The 22,954-nt window shown below is 59.3% G+C and overlaps 1 protein-coding gene across 1 annotated transcript in view; it reads right to left on the reverse strand.

Annotated features, from left to right (window-relative positions):
* Positions 1-3,119: 3,119 nt before the first annotated feature.
* The window catches only part of SLC12A7 (solute carrier family 12 member 7), a 29,132-nt gene continuing 9,297 nt past the window's right edge, over positions 3,120-22,954 (reverse strand). The window contains exons 7-23 of the mRNA XM_014452905.1: positions 21,924-22,091; positions 20,209-20,307; positions 19,514-19,571; positions 18,761-18,935; positions 17,164-17,282; positions 16,565-16,663; positions 15,872-15,991; positions 14,905-15,009; positions 13,801-13,969; positions 11,663-11,858; positions 11,125-11,294; positions 10,779-10,910; positions 9,936-10,043; positions 9,366-9,544; positions 8,699-8,713; positions 5,685-5,818; positions 3,120-4,824 (exon numbers count right to left, since the gene is read on the reverse strand). Coding sequence (XP_014308391.1) covers positions 4,733-4,824; positions 5,685-5,818; positions 8,699-8,713; positions 9,366-9,544; positions 9,936-10,043; positions 10,779-10,910; positions 11,125-11,294; positions 11,663-11,858; positions 13,801-13,969; positions 14,905-15,009; positions 15,872-15,991; positions 16,565-16,663; positions 17,164-17,282; positions 18,761-18,935; positions 19,514-19,571; positions 20,209-20,307; positions 21,924-22,091 — 2,138 coding nt within the window. The 3' untranslated portion in view covers positions 3,120-4,732. The remainder of the gene's footprint in view (positions 4,825-5,684; positions 5,819-8,698; positions 8,714-9,365; positions 9,545-9,935; positions 10,044-10,778; positions 10,911-11,124; positions 11,295-11,662; positions 11,859-13,800; positions 13,970-14,904; positions 15,010-15,871; positions 15,992-16,564; positions 16,664-17,163; positions 17,283-18,760; positions 18,936-19,513; positions 19,572-20,208; positions 20,308-21,923; positions 22,092-22,954) is intronic.

The following is a 22,954-nucleotide window of genomic DNA, read 5'->3' on the forward strand; positions in this document are numbered from 1 at the left end:
GTGAGCTTTTTAAATAGATACGGTCAGTCCACCTGCACCAGCCTGTGGGGGCTGATGCTGCACAGAGAGTGTGCCTGTCTCTGTTTACACAGACGTTTGCAGAAGGGAAATTAATGCACAACTCCAGGTGTATGGGTAATGTTTCCCCCCACGTTACTGCTCTAAAAAACAAACAAACCCAAACCTAAGCCCCAAGTTGGGTTTATGATAACAGGACACTTCAGGCCACTGCCTGGGGCTGGGAGGACCGCGCTGCCCATGGAGACACGGGGCTCTCTGTGCCGAGACTCTAGAGATCCACGTGCCATTTGCCACCGCCTCCTCCCTTCTGCCATCACGTTCCTGTTCATGGCCGTTGTAAAGCCCCTCGGGATTTCCGAGTAACTAATGTCTGTCCTGAGTCGAGGCCACGTGTGTAGGGAGAACTGCGGGGTCTCAGGATCTTTAGAGGCCAGAGCATTGGAATCTCAGTTCCAGGTGTTTCAGATCCTCAGACCCCGGCTGGCTGGTGCCGGCTGCCCAGGGCGGAGCGCCCTCTCCTGGTGAGACGCCTACACTCCACTAACACGTTTGAATCTGCACAGTGACACCCACACCACTGGCAGCAGGGTTTTTACAGACGCGCCCGTCATGCCAACCTGGGTCCGTCCCTCAGGGTGCAGAGCCCCTGCACGTGGTCCCACATTCAGGGACCGTGTTTAGTTAATCCCAGCAGGCCCTGCGGCCCCCCACAGCCCTCGGGCAGGTGCTCGGCTCACCAGCTGGCAGGGAAGTTGGGTGGGCCTGAACTCCAGCCTCTGACCCCAGACCCTGGTTTTAAGAACCGTTCGTGCGTGCAATGAATGCCAGCAAACACACCGGGAGCCGAGTGTGTTGCTGCCCGTGAGTCCGAGCTGCAGAGAAGCCTATCATTGTCCAGATGGGAATGACTGCGCCTGCGCGATCCATCCCACCAGCTCCTGCGGGCAGTAGCGACCTCTGGCGGGCAGGGGCACACACCTTGCCTCCTCAGGATTGTGACATCCACAGTGAAGAGATGAAAACAGCCTGGCTGCCAAGCCCCTGTAGCATCGACCGACCTACTAACCAGGAGGTCACGGTTCGATTTCTGGTCAAGGTACATGCCCGGATTGTGGACTCAATCCCCAGTGGGGGGCATGAAGAAGGCATCTGATCGATGATTCTTTCTTATCATTGATGTTTCTATTTCTCTCTCCCTCTCCTTTCCTCTCTGCAATCAATAAAAATATATTTTAAAAAAGAAACAATAACTGTGCCTGGCATATGAATGAAAGCTCGTGCAGACATTCCCACATATTAACTGTTCATTTCTGGACCGACAACACAAAGATGATGCTTCCAGGGGCGCTTCAAAGATCAGGGCACTGGAATCCAGTGGGTGGTTGTCTGTTTGGCCCCCTTCTCCACCGCAGTCATGCTTATGGGGCAGATGTGAGCGCTGTCCGAGACCTTGGGTCCCCTGACTCCTGCACCTTCATCCGCCTCTCACTCCGGACAACCTCAAAAAAACAACCAAGAAACAGACAAGCCACAGCCACCCTCCTGTCTCCTGAGCGCTTGACGAGATCCTGGCAAAACAGGGCTTTGGGGGAAGTTGTACCAGAGAGGCCCCAGCAATGCCAGGCCAGGGAGGCCGGAGGCCAGAGTGGACAGGCGGTGCTGGCTCGGGCCTCAGAGCCTGCGTGTGGGAGGGAGGGGCGGGTGGCATTGAGTCCGCACCAGGGTCCATGGCCCAGACGGCTACCTCGAGGAAAGCAGCCCCCAGGGTGGAAGGGGTCCCTCAGAGGGCAAAAGGCATAGCTGGCAGCACCTGGTTGGGCCAGGTGCCGGCAGCCTACCCAGCAAGGAGGTGCCTGCCCACGGGGTGAGTGCAGTGGAGCTGCAGAGAGGCCGAGTGCTGCCTCAGGGGCTCAGGGGCACTCACAGGCACTGTGGCCGACACACAACAGTGGTTCTGTCGCATCTCAGCCGTTTGTTTGCCTTTCACACATTTGGGCTCCGGTGTCTCGTGCATCTGCACCCCTTCCCAGGGCTGTCCAGTGGCGAAGGTGCCACGCTGTCTGAGGCCTGGAGGACTCTGTGCTGCACTGGTTATGCCCACACCTTCCCCGCAGACCCCGCTGCGTGGGTGCCCTCAGGTGCGTGGCCGAGTCGGGACCCTAGGGCCCTACCATGTCTTCCCACGAGTCTGACAGCGCCCGGGGGCCTGGCCCTTCAACTCCCCCATGACACCCTCACTCCTGGCCCGGAGGCCGGGCCCCTGTGCTCCAGGTCATGGATGTGAAGGTCCCTAGCAGAGACCAAAGGACAGCTGGGCACTCTAGGTCCCTCCTCAGCAGTCCCGTGTCCACCCTTCCCACGGCCCCAGGAGACACGGTTAACAGCTTCACACGCCTGCTCACTACATGGCATCGTGTTCACATTCAGACGGTGCACACTTCACCATGAGACTTCAGAACACCTTCACCCCAAAAAGAACCCCATGCCCACTGCCACCTTCCCCTCCCCCAGCCCGTTACCTCACCACCAACCCACATTCTGCTGGATCCCACCATCCTGCAGTTCATGTAAGTGGGATCATCCGTGACCTGAGGCTGGCTTCTGCCACGCAGCTCATCCGCGGGGTAGCACACGTCAGAGCGCCGTTCCCTTTAACGACTGGATTAGATGCCAGTGAATACGTTTACGTTTTGTTTAGTCACTTGTCCACAGATGGGTATGCGGGCTGTTCCCACATTTTGGCTGGTGTGACCAGTGCGCACAAGTGTCTGTGGACACACATCCCTCTGGGCTATACACTCAGGAGCGAGATTGCGGGTCAGTGACTGTTTAACAATTTTAGGAGCTTCAGCAGTTTCTCCAGCAGCCACACCTCACACCACCTGGCAGTTTTCCTGTCCCTTTGGCTCCCCTCCCTCCTGGTGGGTATGACGTGGTCTGGCTGTGATCCTGTGTTAGAATAAGGGGTCCCTCTGGTCACAGGTTTTACTTGCTGATTCTATCCTGACAGAAATGTCAGCAAACTCCTCCAAGGGAAGGGAGGCGTGGGGGCATCGTCTGCAATTATCTAATTTTTATGCCGAATGAGACACATGAGATTCTTCAACATAGATTTTATTCTTCTACTAACGAAAACCATACAAAGACAAGGAGCCTGTAAAAAGAACAAAATCCCCGTGAACTGGCTGCGGTTACAGTTACACAAAGCTCAGTGTGGGGAGGCTGGGTGGTGCTCACAGACCGAGGACAGGCGGGTGGGGCGGACACGTGACCCCTCGCCAGGCATCTGTGAGTGAGACGGTTTCGCTTAACTCAATGCTGAACCAGGACGGTCCAAGTCTGAACCCCACCCCTACCCCCCGCCGGCTGCAGCTACTTGGCACACATTCTGGCCAGTGGCCACTCGGATGGCAATGCTGGCCCTCTAGGCTGCCCGATGGCTCCACAGAACCATCTAGAAATGCACGCTTAGTCTTTGCCCCGACGTGAAATCCAGGCCCAGGTCCACTCTCTTGGGACCCCATGGAAGCCTGAGAGAGCCAAGGACGTGGTCCTTCGGGCCTTTCATAGAGACAACCTCTGGGGACCACGCAGCATTGAAATGCCCAGGTGTTTAAAGAAATAAATAAGCCACATGGGGAGTGAGGCACAAATTACTGCAGCATCTACAGTGCACGTGTTCACGACCACAAGCAGAAAGACCACAAGGTAAAGTGCGAAGTCCACAGATCGCTAAAAGGTACCGCGTCAGTGCCCTAAACACAGCTGTCGCCACCCCTCCGTGCGGTGGAGGGACCAGGCTGCAGCCGGACAACTCAGTGCATGTTCCCTTCCCGCCCCAGGACCCCCACAGCCTCGGCAGGTACCCCTCCCCGGAGCCCGAGGGGGGAACATGGAGGCCACAGGAGCAAGTGTGTCAGACGCTGAACTGTGTGGTGTGCTCACGGTTCTGAAGGTGTGAACACTCGGCTTTTACAGTTTCCGTGTCTCAGAAATGTGCCCACAGGGCCGGGCCGCCAGTGCTTCTGAGAGGCTGAAGTTCCCAGCAGCGCACACCTGGGCTCATCGGGGTGCTTTTCCTCAGAGGTTCCTGGGGCACAAGCCCAGCTGGACAACCCACCTCATGTTCCCACACAACCAACGAGACGGGCACCTGACCAATGCCACCAGCAGAGCCAGGGATGTGGGCGTGGGCGGCTGGCCTCCCTGCCTTACATATGGAAACAGACAAGGACATCCAACAGAACAGACAGATCAGGGGCTGCTGGAGAACCTGTACTGAGCCCTTAGCCACAGGCTGACCTTTCGCCTTCATACACGGACCCTAATGGCCCCAGGGTCAACTTCAGACCAAGTGTGGCTTCTTATGAATGTCCTGGATGGGGGAGAACTGAAATGTGACGCAGCCCCAGCCCGGGCGGGATGGCCAGGAGAATGAATTCTAGAATCCAGAGGCTCGGTGCATGGCCCTCGCCAGAGGGGCGGCCCGGCCCCAGGCACTCGGAGCCTCCCTCAGGAGCACCCGGAGCACCACGGGCATCTCATCTCCCCTCGGCCTCGAGGAAACCTTTCCAGTCATGCGCTGGCTCCCAGTTGGCACAGGAGAGCCCAATGGTATTCTAGAAACTTCTGTAGGAAGCCACGCTGGCAGGCCAGGCTGTGGTCTGTGCTGGACACAACCCCTGTGCCTGCCCGGCGAGCTTCCGGAGCGTTAGGAGTAGATGGTGATCACCTCCCGGCCACTGCCCCGGACCAGGAGCACCCTGTTCAGCCCCTCGGTCAGGACCTCGAGGAACTCCATATCTGGGGTGGACGGAGTTAAGGCCATAGCTGATCCCATGGGACACGTAGCCTAAAGCGTGAGAAGAGTGACTTACTCAGGGTCCTCTGTTGTTAGGATTCGGTCTGAGAAAGAGGGTGAGGGCAGAGTCAGGGAAAGCTGGGGGCGGGGGAGAGACCCAGGGCAGGCAGGGGCCCCAGGAATGCAGCTGGAGGCGCTGACCCCACCCAACAAGAGGCCTCCACTGACACAGGTGGTCTAACTGGGAACCTAGAGGAGACCCCTGCCCTCCCCGGGGGCTCTGGGTGCAGACCCACCAGGAGGGAGGTGCCTGACAGCTGTGTCCACTGTCCACCAAGACACCCAGAGAGACCGGGACATGCTGGTCACCAGGACATAAACCCCTAACTGGTCAGTGAGAAGCTTGAACCTGAGAGCCAAGCTGCGGACTCCTCCTGCTCACCTCTTCCCCTGCACCCCCAGGGGAGGGCGGGGGAGGATGGTCCCAGGCCACACCCCTAGGCAGCCTGCAGCCTGTGGCAGCTGACACACATCTAGAGGCCAACAGACCAGTTTGGGGCAGGGCTGACCTGTGACCTCTGAGGTCACAACCTCCCACTCTGTGGCTGGCACACCCCGATCAACTATGTGGGGTGGGGACACAGGGCTCAATGGATAGAAAGATGTTTAAGGGGCAGCAAGGTGCCGAGGGGGCTCAGAGCTGAGCCTGGGCAGAGCCTGTGAACCCGTCACCCAGGCCTGGTCCGTCCCAGAGATGCCCGACAGGCCTCAGGAGCCCGACAGGCCTCAGGCCAGGCGGTGCTCGGAGCCCAGAGCCCACCCCACCTGCCCCTGCCCCAAGATGGCGTCTGGGAAAGGATACAGTTCTCATCCCCCTGTCGGTTTTTGGGGGGCCCCGGCATGTTCAGCAGGACCAGCTGGGCATCCTGGGACTTATTCAGGACGACACCGTTGAGCTTCACAGCCGTGTGCATCCTCCTAACGTTGGACTGGTTCCTGCAAAAGGAAAGCGGTCACTCTGCACCCCCCGCCCACGATGCTGGGCACCAGGCCAGGTCTGAACCCCCACCTGCCCCACTTCGCTCGCATTAGAAAGGCCGAGTGGAAACAAATCCGATTCACACGGACTCACAGCCCTGAGGCCGCATGGGCGGCGAGTCCACGGGCGGAGGACCCTTTTGGGGATAGAGGGCAGAGAGGGGGATTTACTCAGCAACCAGAAGGCTTTGGCCTCCCGACACTTCAGACTGAGGCTCACTAAAGCTGCCGAGCGTCTAGTTTACAAGCAGCTGTCCACACAGGCAGAAACAAATGCTTCGGGGGGAGCTAGCTGTCTGGGCGCAGAAAGGCGCTCACATATCCGGGGGCTCTGAACTGGGTCCATTGGAATCCCTGGCGTGGCGGCCAAACCTTGCTTTAAACACGACCCTGAGGTGAGTTTGCTAAACCCAGTGCACACGCCAACCTCTCTCGCATCCTGACACAGGCTGGGGTCCGAGGAGCCCAGAGGTAGAGGGGAAGAAGCCAGGCCCCCGCACCTGGCTCCCACCCCCACTACAGTCTGAAGTCCGGTACCAGCGCCTGAGATCCTGGCCAAGGATGCGGCCACTATGAGGTCCAACCTGCTCTGGGTCCTCCTGGGCGCCCCTGCTCTTGGCTCTGTCTGAAGGACAAGAGCTTCCAACGTTCCACGACCCTGTGTTGCGGGGCCTCACTCACTACCCAGTTCTCCACACTCCACACATCTAGGGAGACTGCAGACCACACCCTCCGGCTCGCCAGGCACTCAGGCCCCCACAGGGCCCCACGGGTCCCCAGCCAGGTGGCCATGGGTCCTCTCCCTAGGGGATTGCTCCAATGAGCACTCAGGAGCAGCTGTCTTCGGAGCCCGCCCACCTCAAAGCATTTGCATCTTCCTGTGCTGGACAGTTCTGGGGTCACACACAGGGGATCCTTGGCCAGCCTCAGGACATCCAGTCTGGCTGCAGCCCTTCTACAAGGGCACTGTGCCCGGGACACGAGAGGGACGGCGGGCAGACAGACAGACAGACAGAGGCCGCACACGAGGGGTCGGGAAAAGGCCTGCAGGACAAAGGCCCAGGCCGTACTCTTTGATCAACTCAACCCTTCAACCCAATAAACCTGATTATAACCACCAATTATTACCAGCAGGAAAACAGGGACACAGACCCTTTATTTTCTCCCTCCAATTCCATCTGATAAAATTAGAGATCGGGTCTCTGTCCGAGTCACAACCGGGACCTCTCATCACAACAACCATGAATTAGGTGCCCGGAGAGACCACAATTACCAGTGTGCTTGGGGAGGGCTGCAATTCCAGAAACGCATGTGTGAGGTATTAAAGGGTCTCTTAGGGCTGAGAGTTTGAAAGCACATATAATCTTAAAATCAGAGGTTTGGGTCTGGAAGGACCCGTGGCTCCAGAACAAAGTGACCCCGGTGCAGGTCAAATGCCCCAACAGGGACAGGATGGCCCTCAGGTCCCCAGAAGCTAAGAGTCTGCGGAGTCCACAAAGTCGGAAAGGTATCAGAGACACCGACTCTGCCAGAGGGAGAAGAGCTTTCGAAACAGGGTTTCAGAGGCTGGGAATTAAGTCCAGGGTGGGGGTAGGTGGCGGGGACAGGGGTGGTAAGTCGAATGGCGATTCTGGTCCCTGGTGGCGACACGGCGAGGACTGAGGAAACGCTGAAAAAACACGTGCTGCACACCCCGGAGAGCCAGCAAACCACCCCGAAGTGCAGGTGCCCTGGGGACACCACCGTAAGGTGCGCACATGTCAGGGTGGGCTGACCTCCCACCTTCCGAAGCTTCTCCCAGCCTAACCATGAGGAGTGCGGCCCTGGAGGAACCGACACCCACAGGCTCAGTTCTGCCCAGGACGCGGCCTCTTCCTGGTTCATTCTCTTCTGAGCCCCCCCGCCTGGGGGTCCATTCTGACCCCTGCTCCAGGCAGGGGTTGGGGGTTTGGGTGCATGGAGCCTGTCCTGAGCCCACGGGTGCCGCACAGGGGTCTCAGCAGGCCCAGGGTGCCACAGCGCTTTAGGGAGGAACCCTATCCTGTGTCTACCTGTTTGTTTGTTTGTTTGTTTGTTTAATTTATAGACTTGGGGGGGATTTTAATGGACCAACACTGTTACCTAATTCACTCAGGTTTAGGGGTCAAAAAAGGAAGTGGAGCCACCAAGACCCCAGAGTTCACTGTGAACACTGCCTTGGACTGGGCCACCGCAGGAGAACACAGCCCAACAGCTCCTGGGGCAGCCAGGGAATGGGGGACACAACAGAAAAAGAGGGACGGACAGATGGACCAACAGCAGCTTCAGGGGGCCCTCCCTCCCCGCTGGCCAGCCTGGCCCCGGCCCCCTGTCCGTGGGACTAAGTCCCGCCCTGACCGTACAGAGAATTCATCCACATCCCTTTTCACACAGACGTTAGAGAGCAGCAGCTTCCCACAGGGTGAAAAGGCGTCGGATGTGGGGGGCACAGGAAATCCTGTCCCCGCAGAACTGAGGTTTGGTATCTGAGTGCCTTGATCCAGGGATGTGGATGAATCAACTAACAGCTACCAAGACACATGCTTCCGCTCGGAGCCGGCTCAGGACCAACCGGCCCAGATCTCTGTGCTTCTGCGGAATTTAGAGAATGCATGTCAGGAATGTGCCGTGAGCCGCTCTGAATGGAGAAGAGCAATTAGACAGGAAATAACGGAAAGCTACAGCAGCGGCGAGCAAGCTCCGCCTGCACACGGACACGCACGCACACACAGCACGCACACACGGGTTACTCAGGGTACGTGGGTCAGGCATGCGAAGCAAGCAGGCTAACAGATACCCTAAACCAGGTGAGTGACTTACAGGTTTCCCCATTCTCTACATGGAAGAGAAAACAGAGAGAATATGTTACTTCAGCAGTGATCACAGTATACACTTCTCAACTACTGTAGGCTCATCCCAGGCTGCCCTTTCCTGGCCTACCTTGGTCTTCTCTGCGAGGGTCCTAGAAAGCCTGCAGGCCCTTCCCAACCACCCGGGCTTTAGGTCTAGCCCTCCGCTAACGACCTCAGGGAGGCGCTGCTCTGCCCTCCAATCCGGGACACAGGGGCTGTGTGACTATGACGCAACCCAGACCCATTCCTGGGGCCCAGCCGCACTGTGTCCTCCACGGGCACCTCTGCCAGCCCTGGCGGTTCTCAGCTCAACGCCACAGGCGGGAGCCAAGGCAGGGGGACAGGTCTCTGTCCCTGACAGGCACCTGCATCATCAGCAGGTCCAAGCTGGGAGTTCTGACCCGTCCAGGAGCCCTCACTTCTAGCTGCTGTAAGATTCACCAAGAACACAGTCAGCAGCCCCACGACTGACTCACTGCCCGGGCCCAGCCACCCAGCCCCGAGAGGACACTGCGGCCCCTGGGCTGGTTCCCTGCCCTCCAGGCCTGCCAGCCTGCAGCTGTGTGCCCGCTGCCCGGTCACAGGCAACACAGGGAGGTGGGACCTGCCACCCGGGCCCCCAGGTTGCCACTCACGGCTTCAGGCTGAAGAGGTCTTTGAACCCGGACATGTTGGTCTCTTTGTTCTTCAACTTCTCGGCGATCAGCTTCTCCTTCGTCCAGGTCATCTGCACTTTGTCGGGCGTGGAAGGGGCTCGGGTCCTGGTGGCCGCCACAGAATGGGATGCGGTGTTCCGGTCGTGAATTAGCTGAGCCTGGAGGGAGGGCAGGGGCAGCAACAGGACTCACCACAGCAGGTCTCCAAACCTCCCGGGGAAGAGTGAGCATGGAAGGGAGGAGCCGCTGGCCCACGGAACCAAGGTTTGTGCCCAACTGAAACCAGAGACGCCCGGATGGCCTCTCAGTTGGGGTCCTAGTGATGCCCCCACTCCCACCAGTCCACCCTCCCCCTGGGCTTCCAGGCCAAATTCATCACTTCCCTCTCCTCCTTCACCGTCTCCCCCTGCCCCAGCTCGGAAAGCTGGCTCAAAGTGACCGCAAAGACCCTGGTCCCCACAGCCCGGGGGGGTCTGGAGGAACAATGGGTCCTGCACCTGCACCCATGTGACTGGCCACCTCTACTGAGGGTTCCGGGCCCACACACACCTCCCTCTCCCGCTCCGTCTTGGACAGCTGCATCTGCTTCAGCATCTGGCTCCTCTGCTCCATGACCAGCGTCTTCTCATAGGTGAAGGCGGAGATGTCGTTCTCAACCTAGAACGCCCCAGGACACAGCAAACTCAGTGTGTACAGAACGCGATGCTCTCACCACAGATCACCGCTTCAGGTGGAGCAGGCACTGGAACAACAGGTGGCCCGGCCCCTCCCTCTGTGGCTCAGAGCCCCCAGCCCAGTAGGGGTGAGCGTGTGTGCACGTGTGACTGCATGTAAGTGTGATCCCGTGTGTGGGTAAGCATGTGTGTGGGTGTACATGTGCGAGTGAGTGTGTGAGCATATATGTGAATCAGCATGTGTGTGTAAGCACATCTATGGGTGAGCATGTGCACAAGTATGTATAAGTGGGAGTGTGTGTGTGTGTGCACAGACATGATGCTGGTGAACGTGAGCATGTGAAGAAGAGTATGAGACTGTGTAAGCGCCCGTGTGTGTGAACAGCCCTCACAGTTCTCTGTCTTCATCACCTGGGACAGGTAAAATGTCACATTCCCCTGACAGGACAAACTAGAGAAGGCAGGCCACCTCTGGGAGTCTTCCTCTCACACAAAACTCAGCCCACCCATGGGGAAAACATCAGGCAAACCTAACCTGGAGGACAGTTTACAAAGCACCCGAGTCCCTCTAACTGGCACGGTCGCAAAGGAAAAGAGAGAGAAACTGTCACATCCCAGAGGAGGGTGTGCAGCGCGGGGCCCTGAAACAGAAAAGGGCCTGGGGAACGTGAACAAAACAGCACAGCCAGCAGCCCCGCCACCGAGCCCAGGTCCTCACCATCTCCACCACCTCCACCTCCGCGCTGATCCGGAGGTGGTACAGGAACGTCTGCAGGTCCTTCTTCATCTGGATGCTGTTGTCGTCCACCTGCGCAACCGTGAAGATGCGCATCCGGCACTTCCTCCACACCTGGGGGGACGGACATCCGCACTCAGGGCAGCTTCTGGCACGCTGGCCCCACTGCCCACCTCGGGGGACACAGGCCACCCAGTCTCCCACCTCATGTGACTCCCCCTGGCACTCTCCGACAGTGTAACCCCCACCCACCAATGAATGGCCCCTGACCTCCCACCTGTGACCCAACCCCCACCTGTGAGCCACCCCACGTGTCCCCCGCTCCCACCTTGTGCTGCCGCAGCAGGAAGGGCAGCAGCATGAGCAGGCCCCCGTCGTGTACGATCCACCACACGTCGATGTGCCCATCGCTGAAGCGTTCCTGGTTTTGCGGAAACAGGTCCACGTTTTTGGCCACCAGCAGGGCCTGCTGCGCTGCCGTGGTGTCTCGAACGGTGTCTGTGGAGAGGCAGCACACGGGTCAGCAAGGCCTCGGCAGCACTGCACACGCCATGGAGACGCTGGGCACCAGCCAGTGCAGGAGGCGGCCACAGGATCCCCACGAAGCCCCCACCTGGGGCGGCTCCAAAGGCAGCGCTTGCTCCATCAGCAGCTCGGCAGCTGGCACAGGGGTGTGGGTGGCCAAGCCAGGTACCTCCCCAGGGATGGCCCACTGGGGGGCATAGTTGGGAGAAAGGGAGAGGGTGGCTCAAAGGGCCATTTGCTTTTCAAATGTTTTCAAGTGAAATAGCACAGCCCGGGGCCCCAACAGGCCTCCGGGGAGCAGGCTGCCCTGACACCCACAGCCTGTGGGAGACGTTACCCACCAACAAAGTTCTTCCAGGAGAAAGGGTTGTCCTCCTCCTTCCAGGACTCGGGCCAGGCCATGAGCACCGTGTTGTGCTTCATGCCCCCCAGGCCAGCCGACTGGATCAGGTGGGACATGCCATCCCGCAGGTTGGAGGACACAACCAGCTGGCAGAAGCCTTTGGTCTTCTCGGCGCCCATCAGGGACCGGATGTTCTGGGGAGAGGCCAGGAGTCAGTGCCATAGTGCCCATGGCGCAGACCGGGGCGCCAGCCCACCACCAGGGGCCAGGGCAGCCTGGGCGGACCCCACACTGACATCCCTGCCTCAGGTAAGGCCACAGGCTCAGCGTGGGTGGTGCCTGTGGTACCAGATTCAGGACCTGGCAGATGCTCCGGGGGACCCCCTGTCTGTGTGTGCCTGCGGCCATGCACGTGCGGGAGAGGGGAGGGATGGTCAGTGCGGGGGGAAAACTTGAGGTGGTTCTTTCAACGTGATCTGTATGTCTCACAAAACGGCCCACTATTTCACTGGAACACGTTGAGCCTGGGGTTAAACACCTGGTTTGTTGAGAACTTCACTAGACCACATCAAAGCTAACCACTCTTCTAAGAAAAAATGTGGTACTTCACAGGCTCAGGATGAAATACCAGGTGCCCACCAGGTGCCCCGCCGTGTGCAGCGTCTGTCTGCTCGGTCACCAGGCATCTGACCAGCCAGCTCGATATCAAAGGAGGCTCAACTCAGTGACCAAAAGCAAGTCTTCCATGAAAGCAATGCCACGGGCAGATGCTGGTCTTCCTGGCCACGCTGAGCAGCCCACAGAGGCCAGGCTCAGGCTTTAGGCAGAGCCACGAGCCACAGAGACGCACTCCCGGCCCTGAGACCAAGGGAACCAACCGCTGGATTTCAAACTCCTCACGTGTCTGCCTCCTAAAATGGGAATGTCTCTCCCAGGTCTACCCCACGTTGTACTTTGGAACACAGATCAGTTGTTTTCTTAAGTCTCGGAGGTCTGTGGACAGAGGAATTCAGCCCAGGATGAACTATACCCAGAGGTGCACCAATACTCAATTAAAATGATGGAGATGAGATTCGGGACCTCTGATAGCCAGATGGGATTCTGGGCTGAACTGATAATGAGCGGAGGCTGGGGAGGGTGTTGGGGTAAGATGAATGTATTCTGCACATAAGACAGATGAGCATTTTGGGGTTCAGAGGACAGACTATCGTGGGTTGATGGTGGCCCCCAAAAAGATATGCCTGAATCCTAATCTTGAAGACCTGTGAATGTGGCCTTAAACATTCAAAGACCCTGGAAAAAGGGTCTTTGCAGGTAAGAATCCTACGATGAAGAGACCATCCTGCATCACCCAGGTGGCCCTGAATCCAGTGACAAGTGTCCTTATAAGAGACAGAAGAGGAAAGACAGAGGCACAGAGAAGGCACAGAGGCAAAGACAGGAACAGAAATGTGAGGAATGTGGCCACAAGCCCAGGGACACCTGGAGCCTCCAGTGGCTGAAGGTGGCAGGAAGGTTCCTCCTCGAAGTCTTGGGAGGGGGTGGGACCCTGCAACACCTTGATTTTGGACTTCCGGCCCAAAGAGAGCGAGGATAAACCTGTGTTGTCAGCCCCTCAGGTGTGATGAGTTACAGCCACTGTAAGCAGGACATTCATACAAAGGGCTAGAGTCACTCCCTCCCTTGGCTTTGCTGAGACCTCAGAGACTCTGAGCAGGCAAACCCAGCAGGACAGGGACCTCCAACGAGGAAGGAAACGGACTGGAGCTGGGCCGTCACAAGGGCTCTAGAGAAACCGGAACATCAGGACCTTTCCGAGGTTTGAGCTCAACGGCCCTGGGCACCGGGCCTGCAGCCTCCTGAGCGTCACCTGCACTGTCTCTTTAAGGTCTCAGAGCAGCGCATGTGGGGGCATTTCTTAAGCAGGTTTCAGTCCTGCGTGTTTCAAACTCAAAGGCCACTGTCTTTTCTGAGACCAGTGATAGCAAAACACACAACACTGTGCCCGGGGCATCGGCGATGGGAGACCTTCACCTGCAGCCCAGGCAGACACGGCCGGCCCGCACCCTCTCCGCCCCCTGCACAGGCCACCCTGGTCCCACATCCGTCTTCCAGTCCGAGCCTGTGCCCACCCACCTCCTCGGCCTGCTGGGCCTCCACGTGCTTGTCCAGGTAGGTCCCCTCCAGCACAGAGCCCACGATGGTGAGGCCCTTGCCAGCCTTGAGCTGCGTGGTGAAGGACAGCAGGCGGGGGTGCTTCACACACTGTTCCGAGTCCAGGTTCAACATCACCAGCACCTGGGGCCTGTGTAGGGATAGCAGTTACCGTGGCAACTCATCGCCACACACTCACCGGTGGACATGTTGAGACAGGTAGGACAAGTGAAACAGGTGAACAGACGGGACAGGTGAACAGATAGGATAGGTGGACAGGTGGGACAGGTGGACAGGTGGGTCAGGTGGACAGATGGGATAGGTGAACAGGTGGGACAGGTGGACAGGTGGGACAGGTAGACAGGTGGGACAGGTGAACAGGTGGAATAGGTGAACAGGTGGGACAGGTGGACAGGTGGGACAGGTGGGCAGGTGGGACAGGTGGGCAGGTGGGACAGGTAGACAGGTGGGACAGGTGGACAGATGGGACAGGTGGACAGGTGGGACAGGTGAACAGGTGGGTCAGGTGGACAGATGGGACAGGTGAACAGGTGGGACAGGTGGACAGATGGGACAGGTGAATAGGTGGGACAGGTGGACAGGTGGGACAGGTGGACAGATGGGACAGGTGAATAGTCAAATGCCGCCTGGGGCCCCTGAGCCTGAGGCTCCTGCTGAAAACCCCAGTGGGCACCTCCTGTGCCTGGCTGTTAACACCTCAGGTAAGTGCAGGAGGGGAGACCAAGGGCTTTCAGTACAGATTAAATTCCCTCCCCCACTCCCTTCCCAGAAGTGAGAAGAGGGCACAGCCCAGCTGTTGCACGCTGAAATCCTCCATCCCAGGAGCCCCTAGGAAAGCTCACCACTCCCACACCCACAGCTCAGGTCCAGCCTAGAGCCAGCACTGCCCTCCAGATGTCTGATCAGACACAAGCTGACCACACCCCTCCCTCTCAACCCCACGGATGGAGGGAAGGCACTCGAAGCTTCTGAGACATGTTCCCTAACAAGAGGAGGACCAGTTTCTAAGTCTGCTTTAGAAACAAGTGCTCCATGGGATCAGAGGGCAGGGCCGCCGGCACTCACCTCCAGTTCTTGGTGTGGGGGGTGCCGTGTTCCACACGCAGCAGGGCGTAGCGGGCAGCGTTGAGCGACAGCCCCCTGATGCCATCGCCCCACTCCTTCTCGGCCCTGCAGAGGAAGGGGCGGCAGTGAGGCCCCCACAGCACACTCAGAAGGTGCCCGCAGGGCAGCGCCCAGAAAGCTGCCTTGGGGTCTCTCTGCACTTCTGTGACGGAGGAGGGCTAGCAGGCAGGCCAAGAGCAGGAGGGGCAGGACATGGGGAGGGGCACCCTGGCGGGAAGGGGTGGGGGAGGTGACCCTGGCACCTGTAAGGGACCTCAGATGGGCCAACTGGGGGACTGCAGGAGAAGGTGTGGCGGGGGCTGATGGGCAGGCAGAGACCTAGGCAGAGCTGGCTCCAAAAGATTGGGCTTCACCAGCATGAGCCTCAGACCCTCCTTCCAAACCACTAGAGCTGGGACGGAGCTTCTGGCAGCCGCCCACCTGCCACCTGGCCAGAGGGCCCACCTCCCCGAGAGGCCCCACCCCACCCCGCAGGGACCAGGGTGGCTGGGGAACCGCCCAGTGAGGAACTACAGGCTCTGAGATGCAGGTAACCTATGGGCACTATGGTTGCCCTCGGCTGTTTTTTATTGACCGTGTGGTTTCTGGAAATGTTGAAACCTGTCACACGTCAGTGCTGCCATCCGGTGGATTTTTGTTTCCAAAAAGCACACTAAAACGTGGCGTTTATATATAGACACAGATAAACCTAATGTTGTGTCTCACAACATGGGATCAGTTGAGAACAGCAGACGTGGCAGCTCTCCACCTGTCCACTGATATGACGGCTGCAGCTGAGATCCTGCCCAGGTCCCTCTGCACCCTCCGGTCCAACGCCCCCGCCCCCCTCAGGGAGGCCCCATTCGGAGAACATGCCCCAGTTGGCAGGGACCCTGTGACCGCGGCGGCCGTGGCCCGCAGAGCTCACCCTCGGTACTCGATGTACTTGTAGATACAGCCGGCGATGAGCATGGCAAACAGGGCATAGTACCAGGAGCAGATGAACATCAGTGCCAGGCACAGGCTCATGCCCAGGAAGGACAGGGTCCTGGGGGAGTATGTGGTCATTCAATGGCCGCAAGTGGGGACCAGAGTCCATGCCCCGGCCCGGACCCCGACCCCCACATCTCACACACGGACTGTCCCATGCCCCAAACTAGCATCTCAGCAGCTGCCTCAAAAACAGGACTAGTCCCTTCATGAAAACCTTTCTTTTCGTTACTCCTACAAAACGCTAGGGATGCCTGGCAGCCGGCTCCTCCATCCTGAGTGGGCCCTGAGGGCTGGAACGGCCTGACGACACCGGTCACAGCCCTGGCTCTTCAACTGTGCTGAACGCCCACTCGCTCCCCAAGGCTCTCTGCACCCCGATGGGCACGAAACCCAGCACCTGACACCCAGGGAACACAAGACCCAGCAGCCTGGGTCCCACAGTGAAGACAAGGCTGCCCACAGTGGGCGTCCCGGGTGACAAGCAGGCACGCCGTCCTCACCAGCCTGGCTGGGCGCTTCCACGAAGGACAACCAGGGCCCCGCAGCCTCCGGGCCCGGCAGGGCAGCAGCTGGCCTGGCAGACGCACTGTGCACCCTCCCAGCGTAGCCTTACAGGCAGTAGTCTTACCAGTGGTAGTATCTGAAGCGTGGGCGCCAATTGGGGGTGCGCAGCAGGGTCTGCACCGCGCACGCCAGGTTCACAAACATGTAGCACATGAGGAAGAACCTGGGGACCAAGAAGCAGCATCAGAGGAGCCGAGCCAGGTCCCACGGTGGTTCAGCATCTGCTCTGTCCTGCGGGAGTCCCTGCCCACCACCTCCCACGAGGCCCTCGTCCCCATCACTGCTCTTCCAGTGTAAGGGGTCTCCCTGTCCTCCTGTCCACATCACCGTCCCTCCTGTGGGGGTCTCCTTGTCCCACTGTCCACATCACTGTCCCTCCTGTGGGGTCTCCCTGGCCTCCTGTCCACATCACTGTCCCTCCTGTGGGGGTATCCTTGTCCCACTGTCCACATCACTGTCCCTCCTTTGGGTCTCCCTGGCCTCCTGTCCACATCACTGTCCCACACCTAATCACCTGGGCCGCTGGGCCCATCCCTGTCTGTGGTCCCCTGAGCAGAAGGCCAGCCCTGAGAACTGGGCCTCATGGTCCTACAGTGGCCACAGTGGCGACCGCATCCCCACGCCTGGTCCCACATGCCCTTGCCGTGCCCGTGCTCAGCTCACATGGAGAGGATGGGGGCCACACTGTCCAGGGAAGCGATGAGGATGCCGATCTCACAGATGAGGGCGGTGAGCAGCAGGGCCCACGTGGGCTCCCCGTTGGCCTTCCCGTGGCCGAACACCTGCAGGGAAAAGGCCACGTGGGCTGGGGGCCAGGGCCCGATGGCCGCAGGAACGACGCCTGGAGTTGGCTGGTCCAACCCACAGGGCCTCAGAGATGCAACATATGAAGAAGTGGATTTCCATGATGCACCCTGCTCCCAGGAAGAAAACCTGACCCCAGAACTGGTGAGGCAGTCAGCAGCTGTGTGCCATCAGACCCAGGGCCCTGGCAGGGGGTTGCCAGGTACAGGGCAACACCCAGGATGTCAGACAGGGGTCTCCTGGGATCCTAAGCCCAGCCTCGAGGGGAAAGAATTCTGCAAGGACCTCCCTACAAGGCACCTGGACCTTCACCCACAGCCATGTGGGTGACAGAACCTTCCAGAAGGTCTGCCCCATGCTCAGGGACACCAGGCTTGAGAAGTTCTTCCCACACACTGCCCGCTGCCCAAGATTCTGGGAAGGGAAACTGAGCACACGGCATAGACACAGAACAAACACAAAATGCAGACCCAGGGGAGCAGTCCCACCAGCCAAGCCTTGCGGGGGGCGGGGGGGGGGGGGGGGTCTCCCCAACACCAGGGCCACCTCCCAACAGTCCAGCACAGTCCCTGGGCCGGCAGTGCACCCTCCACGACCTTGTCTCTCCTGAGAGGACAGACGGAAGCCGTGAAAGGGGAAGAAACCCGAGTCTTGCTGGGATTGGTTTCAGGAAACTACGTGAGAACGGCAGACGCTGGGCCACAGCCACACGCTAGCCTCAGATGCTCAATAAATATGAAGGTCGGTGTGTCCCCAAAATGCGCCTGGTGAGGTCCTGCCCCAGCACCTCAGGACAAGACCATGTTTGGAGTTGAGGTCACTGGGCTGGACCCTGATCCACTCTGACTGGGGTCATTGTAAGAAGAGTAGAACGGACACACACAGGGATGGCCCTGTGAGCACTAAGGGAGAAGGGGCCGTCTGCTCCCCAAGGAGAGGCCTCAGGAGGAAGCCCGAGACACCCTGACCTCGGACTTTGGCTTCCAGCCCGGGAGAGGCTCAGCCTGTGCTGTTTAAGCCCCGCGTGTGCGGCCCTTGTCATGTGGTGCCAGAGCACCAAGTTCCTCCCAGAGGCGTCAGCCCCAACGGGAGGAAGCAGGGGCTCCGGACTCCATGGCCCTCATCGTCACAGTGGGGCAGTCCTGGGCGCAAAGTCCCACGGGACACATGCCAACCCCCTGGGAAGAGGCGGCTCCCACAGCCACGCCTGTGAACCGCTCTGCCAGCCCAGGGCGGTGAGGGGCTGCCTCTGATCCCGGCACCCATGCCCTCAGCCCAGTGACCATCTGGGGAGGGGGCTGCCGGTTGAAGGTGGGGACAGGGGCCCTTCCCACCACCTTTAACCGTAAAGGCTGTGCTCTGGGGCAGAACCTCGGGCACGGGACCCTCCAGACATGCTCCTTCCCAAGGGTCCCGCTCTCGGAAGGGCGCCCCCAACCTGTGGGCAGCCGCTCACCTGGAGGAAGGGGATGATGCCGTCTCGGGCAATGGCCTGCAGCAGGCGCGGTGCCCCCGTCAGGCTCTGCAGGCCGGCGCCACAGGTGGAGAAGAAGGAGCCGATGACGATGACCCAGGGCGAGGGCCAGGCCAGCATGCCGATGACCAGGTTCCCCTGCAGGGCCTCCCCGAACCTGTGGGAGGGGCGGGCGGGGTGCATGTTGAAAACATGAGCTGAAGATTAAACATTTTCCCAGCTGCTTAGTGGGCACAACGGCACTCCCCCCAAGTAAACGCACGGGCCCTGCTCCCCGAGGGCCCCCCAGGAAGCCATGGCTGGCCCGTCCAGGGTCCATGAGGCCACTGTCACTCCTGCAAGTGACAGACAGTGGCAGGACCTCACTATCAGGGACCTGCAGCCCTCACACCCCAGGGGCGGATGGACACGCAGCTACCAGAAAGCAGGTTGGTGGGCAACAGCCTGGGGCACTGGCCGCTCTTCCACTGAGCGGTGGTGGGGTCAGTGGGGTTCCCCATGCCTCTCCCAGGATCCCCTGCACCCCCAGCTCTGTCAGGTCTGAGGTGACTCTGTGGTCTCCCAGCAGGAGCAGGATGGAGGCATCAGACCAAACAGAATCTCAACAAAGGGACCATGGGGGCCCACTGCTCTACACAAGCAGCGTGAAGTCCTGAGTGATCTCCATTTCACAGCTAAAGAAAACCGACTCTGTCCCCAGAAGTTCCTAGAAATTGCACATAAAAACCAACATACTTATCTCGCAAGATCACGCCTTCGATGCAGGCCCCAAAAAGCATGATGCAGGAGAGGTCTATGGCTCATGTCAAGGAAGCAGTGGACACCACGTGCTGGCAGCAGGGCCCTGGTCGCAGACGGGCCTGGACCCACCTGTGCCTGCCCACCCACTCTGGGCACTGCCATGTCCCGTGGCCCTCGGGCACCTTCCTCACTGCTGAGCTCTGGCTCCAGGGAACGGGGCCTCCGATCAGGGAGGACGTGCAGGCCTGCCGTGTGACCACTGCAGGGACACTGGCTCGCTTAGAAGGGACACACTGCCATGAGAAGAAAGGCTCCGCCGGCAGCTCCGTGACACAGCGGGTAAAACTGACTAGAGCACATGTGTGTGACCATTACGTGATACACACGCAGATACGTGTTACTAACATCTGCGGTATATTGCATGTGGTAACATGGCTACTGTCTGTAGTTTACACACAGTGTCACATTCCGTAACCGACTGTGGAGGTGGTGCCAGGTGTCGTGTTTTATTTTCTCGAATCATATCGGCCCCTCTCTAAGGCCCCTCTCTAAGGGACAGGTGTTGTGGTCAGAACTAGCCTACACCAGAGCAGCTCACCCAAGCTGCGGGTGGCACAGCAGCGAGCCGCGGAAGGCGTGACGGACAGCACCTGCGCCTGCGCCCCCCACCTTTACCCCTTTAAGGATACAAATGAAAGATGTGGTCACAATGGCCATGATGGTCCCTGTGGGGATCGACTTCTGGGCGTCCCTGAGGTCCCCCGATCGGTTCGAGCCCGCCATGATGCCTGCAGAGACAGACAGGCAGGCAGAGCTTCAGGATGACGCAGCCGGGGCCTCAGCTGCAGAGACGTGAGCTGAAGACCACACCGGTGTGGGGCCACTGTCCCCAGGCTAGGTCTCCAAGAGCACAGCCCAGACATCACTGTGTGGATGTGGGACGGCTGCTGCGGGCACCTGGGGAAAGGCTCCAAGTGTCCCCCACACTCTCCACAGGGACAGCGAGTCCCACCATGAACCAAGTCACAGTCAAGACCAGAGCAAGGCTCAACCCAGACACTTGCCGTTGACACCAAAGCCAGAGGCAGCCTCCGGGTGCACCTGGCTCCGACCTCACTTCCCGCTAAGATTGGGTTAATCCAGGTGGCTGGGGTCAGAAACTCCCGGGACAATGATGCTAAATGCTGAATTCCTCACGGAGCCAGGTCTGAATCAAGCATTATAAGAGGGTGACCCTACAGTAACCCGAGGCCTCCTCACATTGACTCCACTCGGGGTTCAGTCCTGCTACTCTGCACATGGGTGTGTCACTGCCTACGCCCTTGAGGCTCACTCACTCCATTTGGTACATAGAGTAAAATGGCTCCAACTGGGCTCAAAGAAACGCCAACCGCTGGCAGGTTTGTTGAGCGCCTCATGAGCGTACTCTAGGAGTGACCTGAAGGGACAACGAGCTTAGAGAGGCAGCGCTGGGTGGGTGGCTGGTGCAGAGCCCACAGACAGGTGCCACCAGGCTCTGGGAACACCGACACTCACAGAGGATGTTCCCACGCTCTCCACCCCCCAGATATCTGCTGCCATCCCAAAACATGTCCATCCTATACTGACAGATTGCGGGGGGGCGGGGTACAGGACAAAGACCCCCAGGGGCCAGATCCACACCCCACCACTCACCAAAGTGAGTCCATAACCCCACCTTTAAGGGGAGACTAAAAAGAAGCACCCCTACTACCTATAAACCCCACGGTTAGTCAGAGCGGAGATGAGTACAGAGGGGCAGGGGAGCGGCCCCTGGCAGGCCAGCCTCCCAGAGTGTGGACAGGCTTGCAGTGGGGGCCAGGAGCCGACCTGGACAGGAACCAGAGGGACAGACACACCAGCTACAGGTGTGTCAGGCGTCTGCTCTGTGGGGGTCAGGATGGGGGGTGTCCTGGTGGGAGGTGGTCTCCAGGAGCAGTGTGTGTGTGAACCTGTGTGTGCGCACACACACGTGCATATGTACATGTCTATGTCGGCAAGATGAGGGACTTTCACACACTGAGGGCCCTCCCTGAGGCCAGCTGGCTCTTGTAAGGACCAGGATGGCTGCAGTACTGGCCACTAACAGCTCTCCATGCTCACTCCTAGGCACCCCCTAATCGCGCACCAGGCGTCTCAGCAAGGCCACGCCGCAGTCACAAAGTTACTTCTAACAACACTGGCCGCTCAGGAGCGCGCGGGACAAAGCTGCCTGAAACCACACGCTTCCTGCGCTCCCCACTCAGAACAGCCGGGGAGCAGACTGCAACTCCTTTTTTGAGCCAAACAGGAAAGAAAACGGGGCGGGGGGCGGGGGGGACGGGGTTGGCTACGTTAGAGCTGAGGGAAGAGCCGGCCTGGCCCGCTGGAGTGCCCGCGGCCTCACCGGTCACGGAGGGAAAGTAGATGCCGACCAGCATGGTGAAATAGGTCATGATGTCAGTGAGCACGTAGGGCAGCTTGCTGTTTCTGCTCTCCTCTGGCACCGCTACGGAGGGCGTGCCCTGCTTCTCCACAAACACGCCTTTGTCCGTGTACACACTCCACAGGTTATCTGTGGGGGGAAAGGATGGGTCACAGGACTTTGGAACCTCCCACCAGGGCTCCCGCCGTCGGGAGGCCCAGCAGATGTGCCTGGCATGCTCAAACTTCACACGAGGCATCAAACTCAGAAACAGAGCTCTGAGGACTGTTCACTAATCACCGAATGAAAGATTCCGGTCCCACAGTCACATTTGCAGAAGATTTCACTTGAACAAGTGTGTCCCTGACACACTATCTTGGGCTCTGGGGGGAGGTCTCCAAGTGGAGGGTCGGACAGCAATCCCCTCACACAGGTCGCCTCACTGATGGAGGACCCCTCAGGGGCAGTGATGGCCCCAGCCCCACACACAATTAAGGTGTCACCTTGGGCCCACCTCCTACCTGTGCAAATGCACCCTGAGCAGATCCCAGCTGGCTGGGCTATAGCCTGTAGGCCCCCTCTCCATACAGACCCCCTTTTCCTCCAAAACCCCCTGAAGGGTCCCTGTTGCAGAGCCCATCCCCTCAGGGACCCCTCCCCCGACATGGATCCTGTCCTCCCACAGAGACACCAAACCCCATAGGTCTCTGTGCCTCACTCCCACCTTCCACAGATCCCTGCTCCACCACTACCCTCCTGTGTGACTTGTGACGGCTGCCCCTCCAAGGGTCTTGCTCTGCCGGAACCCAGAAGTCGGGTCTGGGCCACTAGCCAGGGGCCTCTGAGCATCAGGATCCCAGGCTGAGGGATGTGTGGGCGTGTGCAGCCCTGACCCATCTCAACGCAGTACAGCCCCCGCCTCCCCGCAACACCCACTGTCATCACAGCCTCAGAGGGACCCGTGATATCCATCTGCCTCGGGGCGGACAGCTAGGGACTAGTGATCACGGCCT

The sequence above is a fragment of the Myotis lucifugus genome, unplaced genomic scaffold, assembly GCF_000147115.1.
Source record: "Myotis lucifugus unplaced genomic scaffold, Myoluc2.0 scaffold_0, whole genome shotgun sequence".
NCBI lineage: Eukaryota > Metazoa > Chordata > Mammalia > Chiroptera > Vespertilionidae > Myotis > Myotis lucifugus.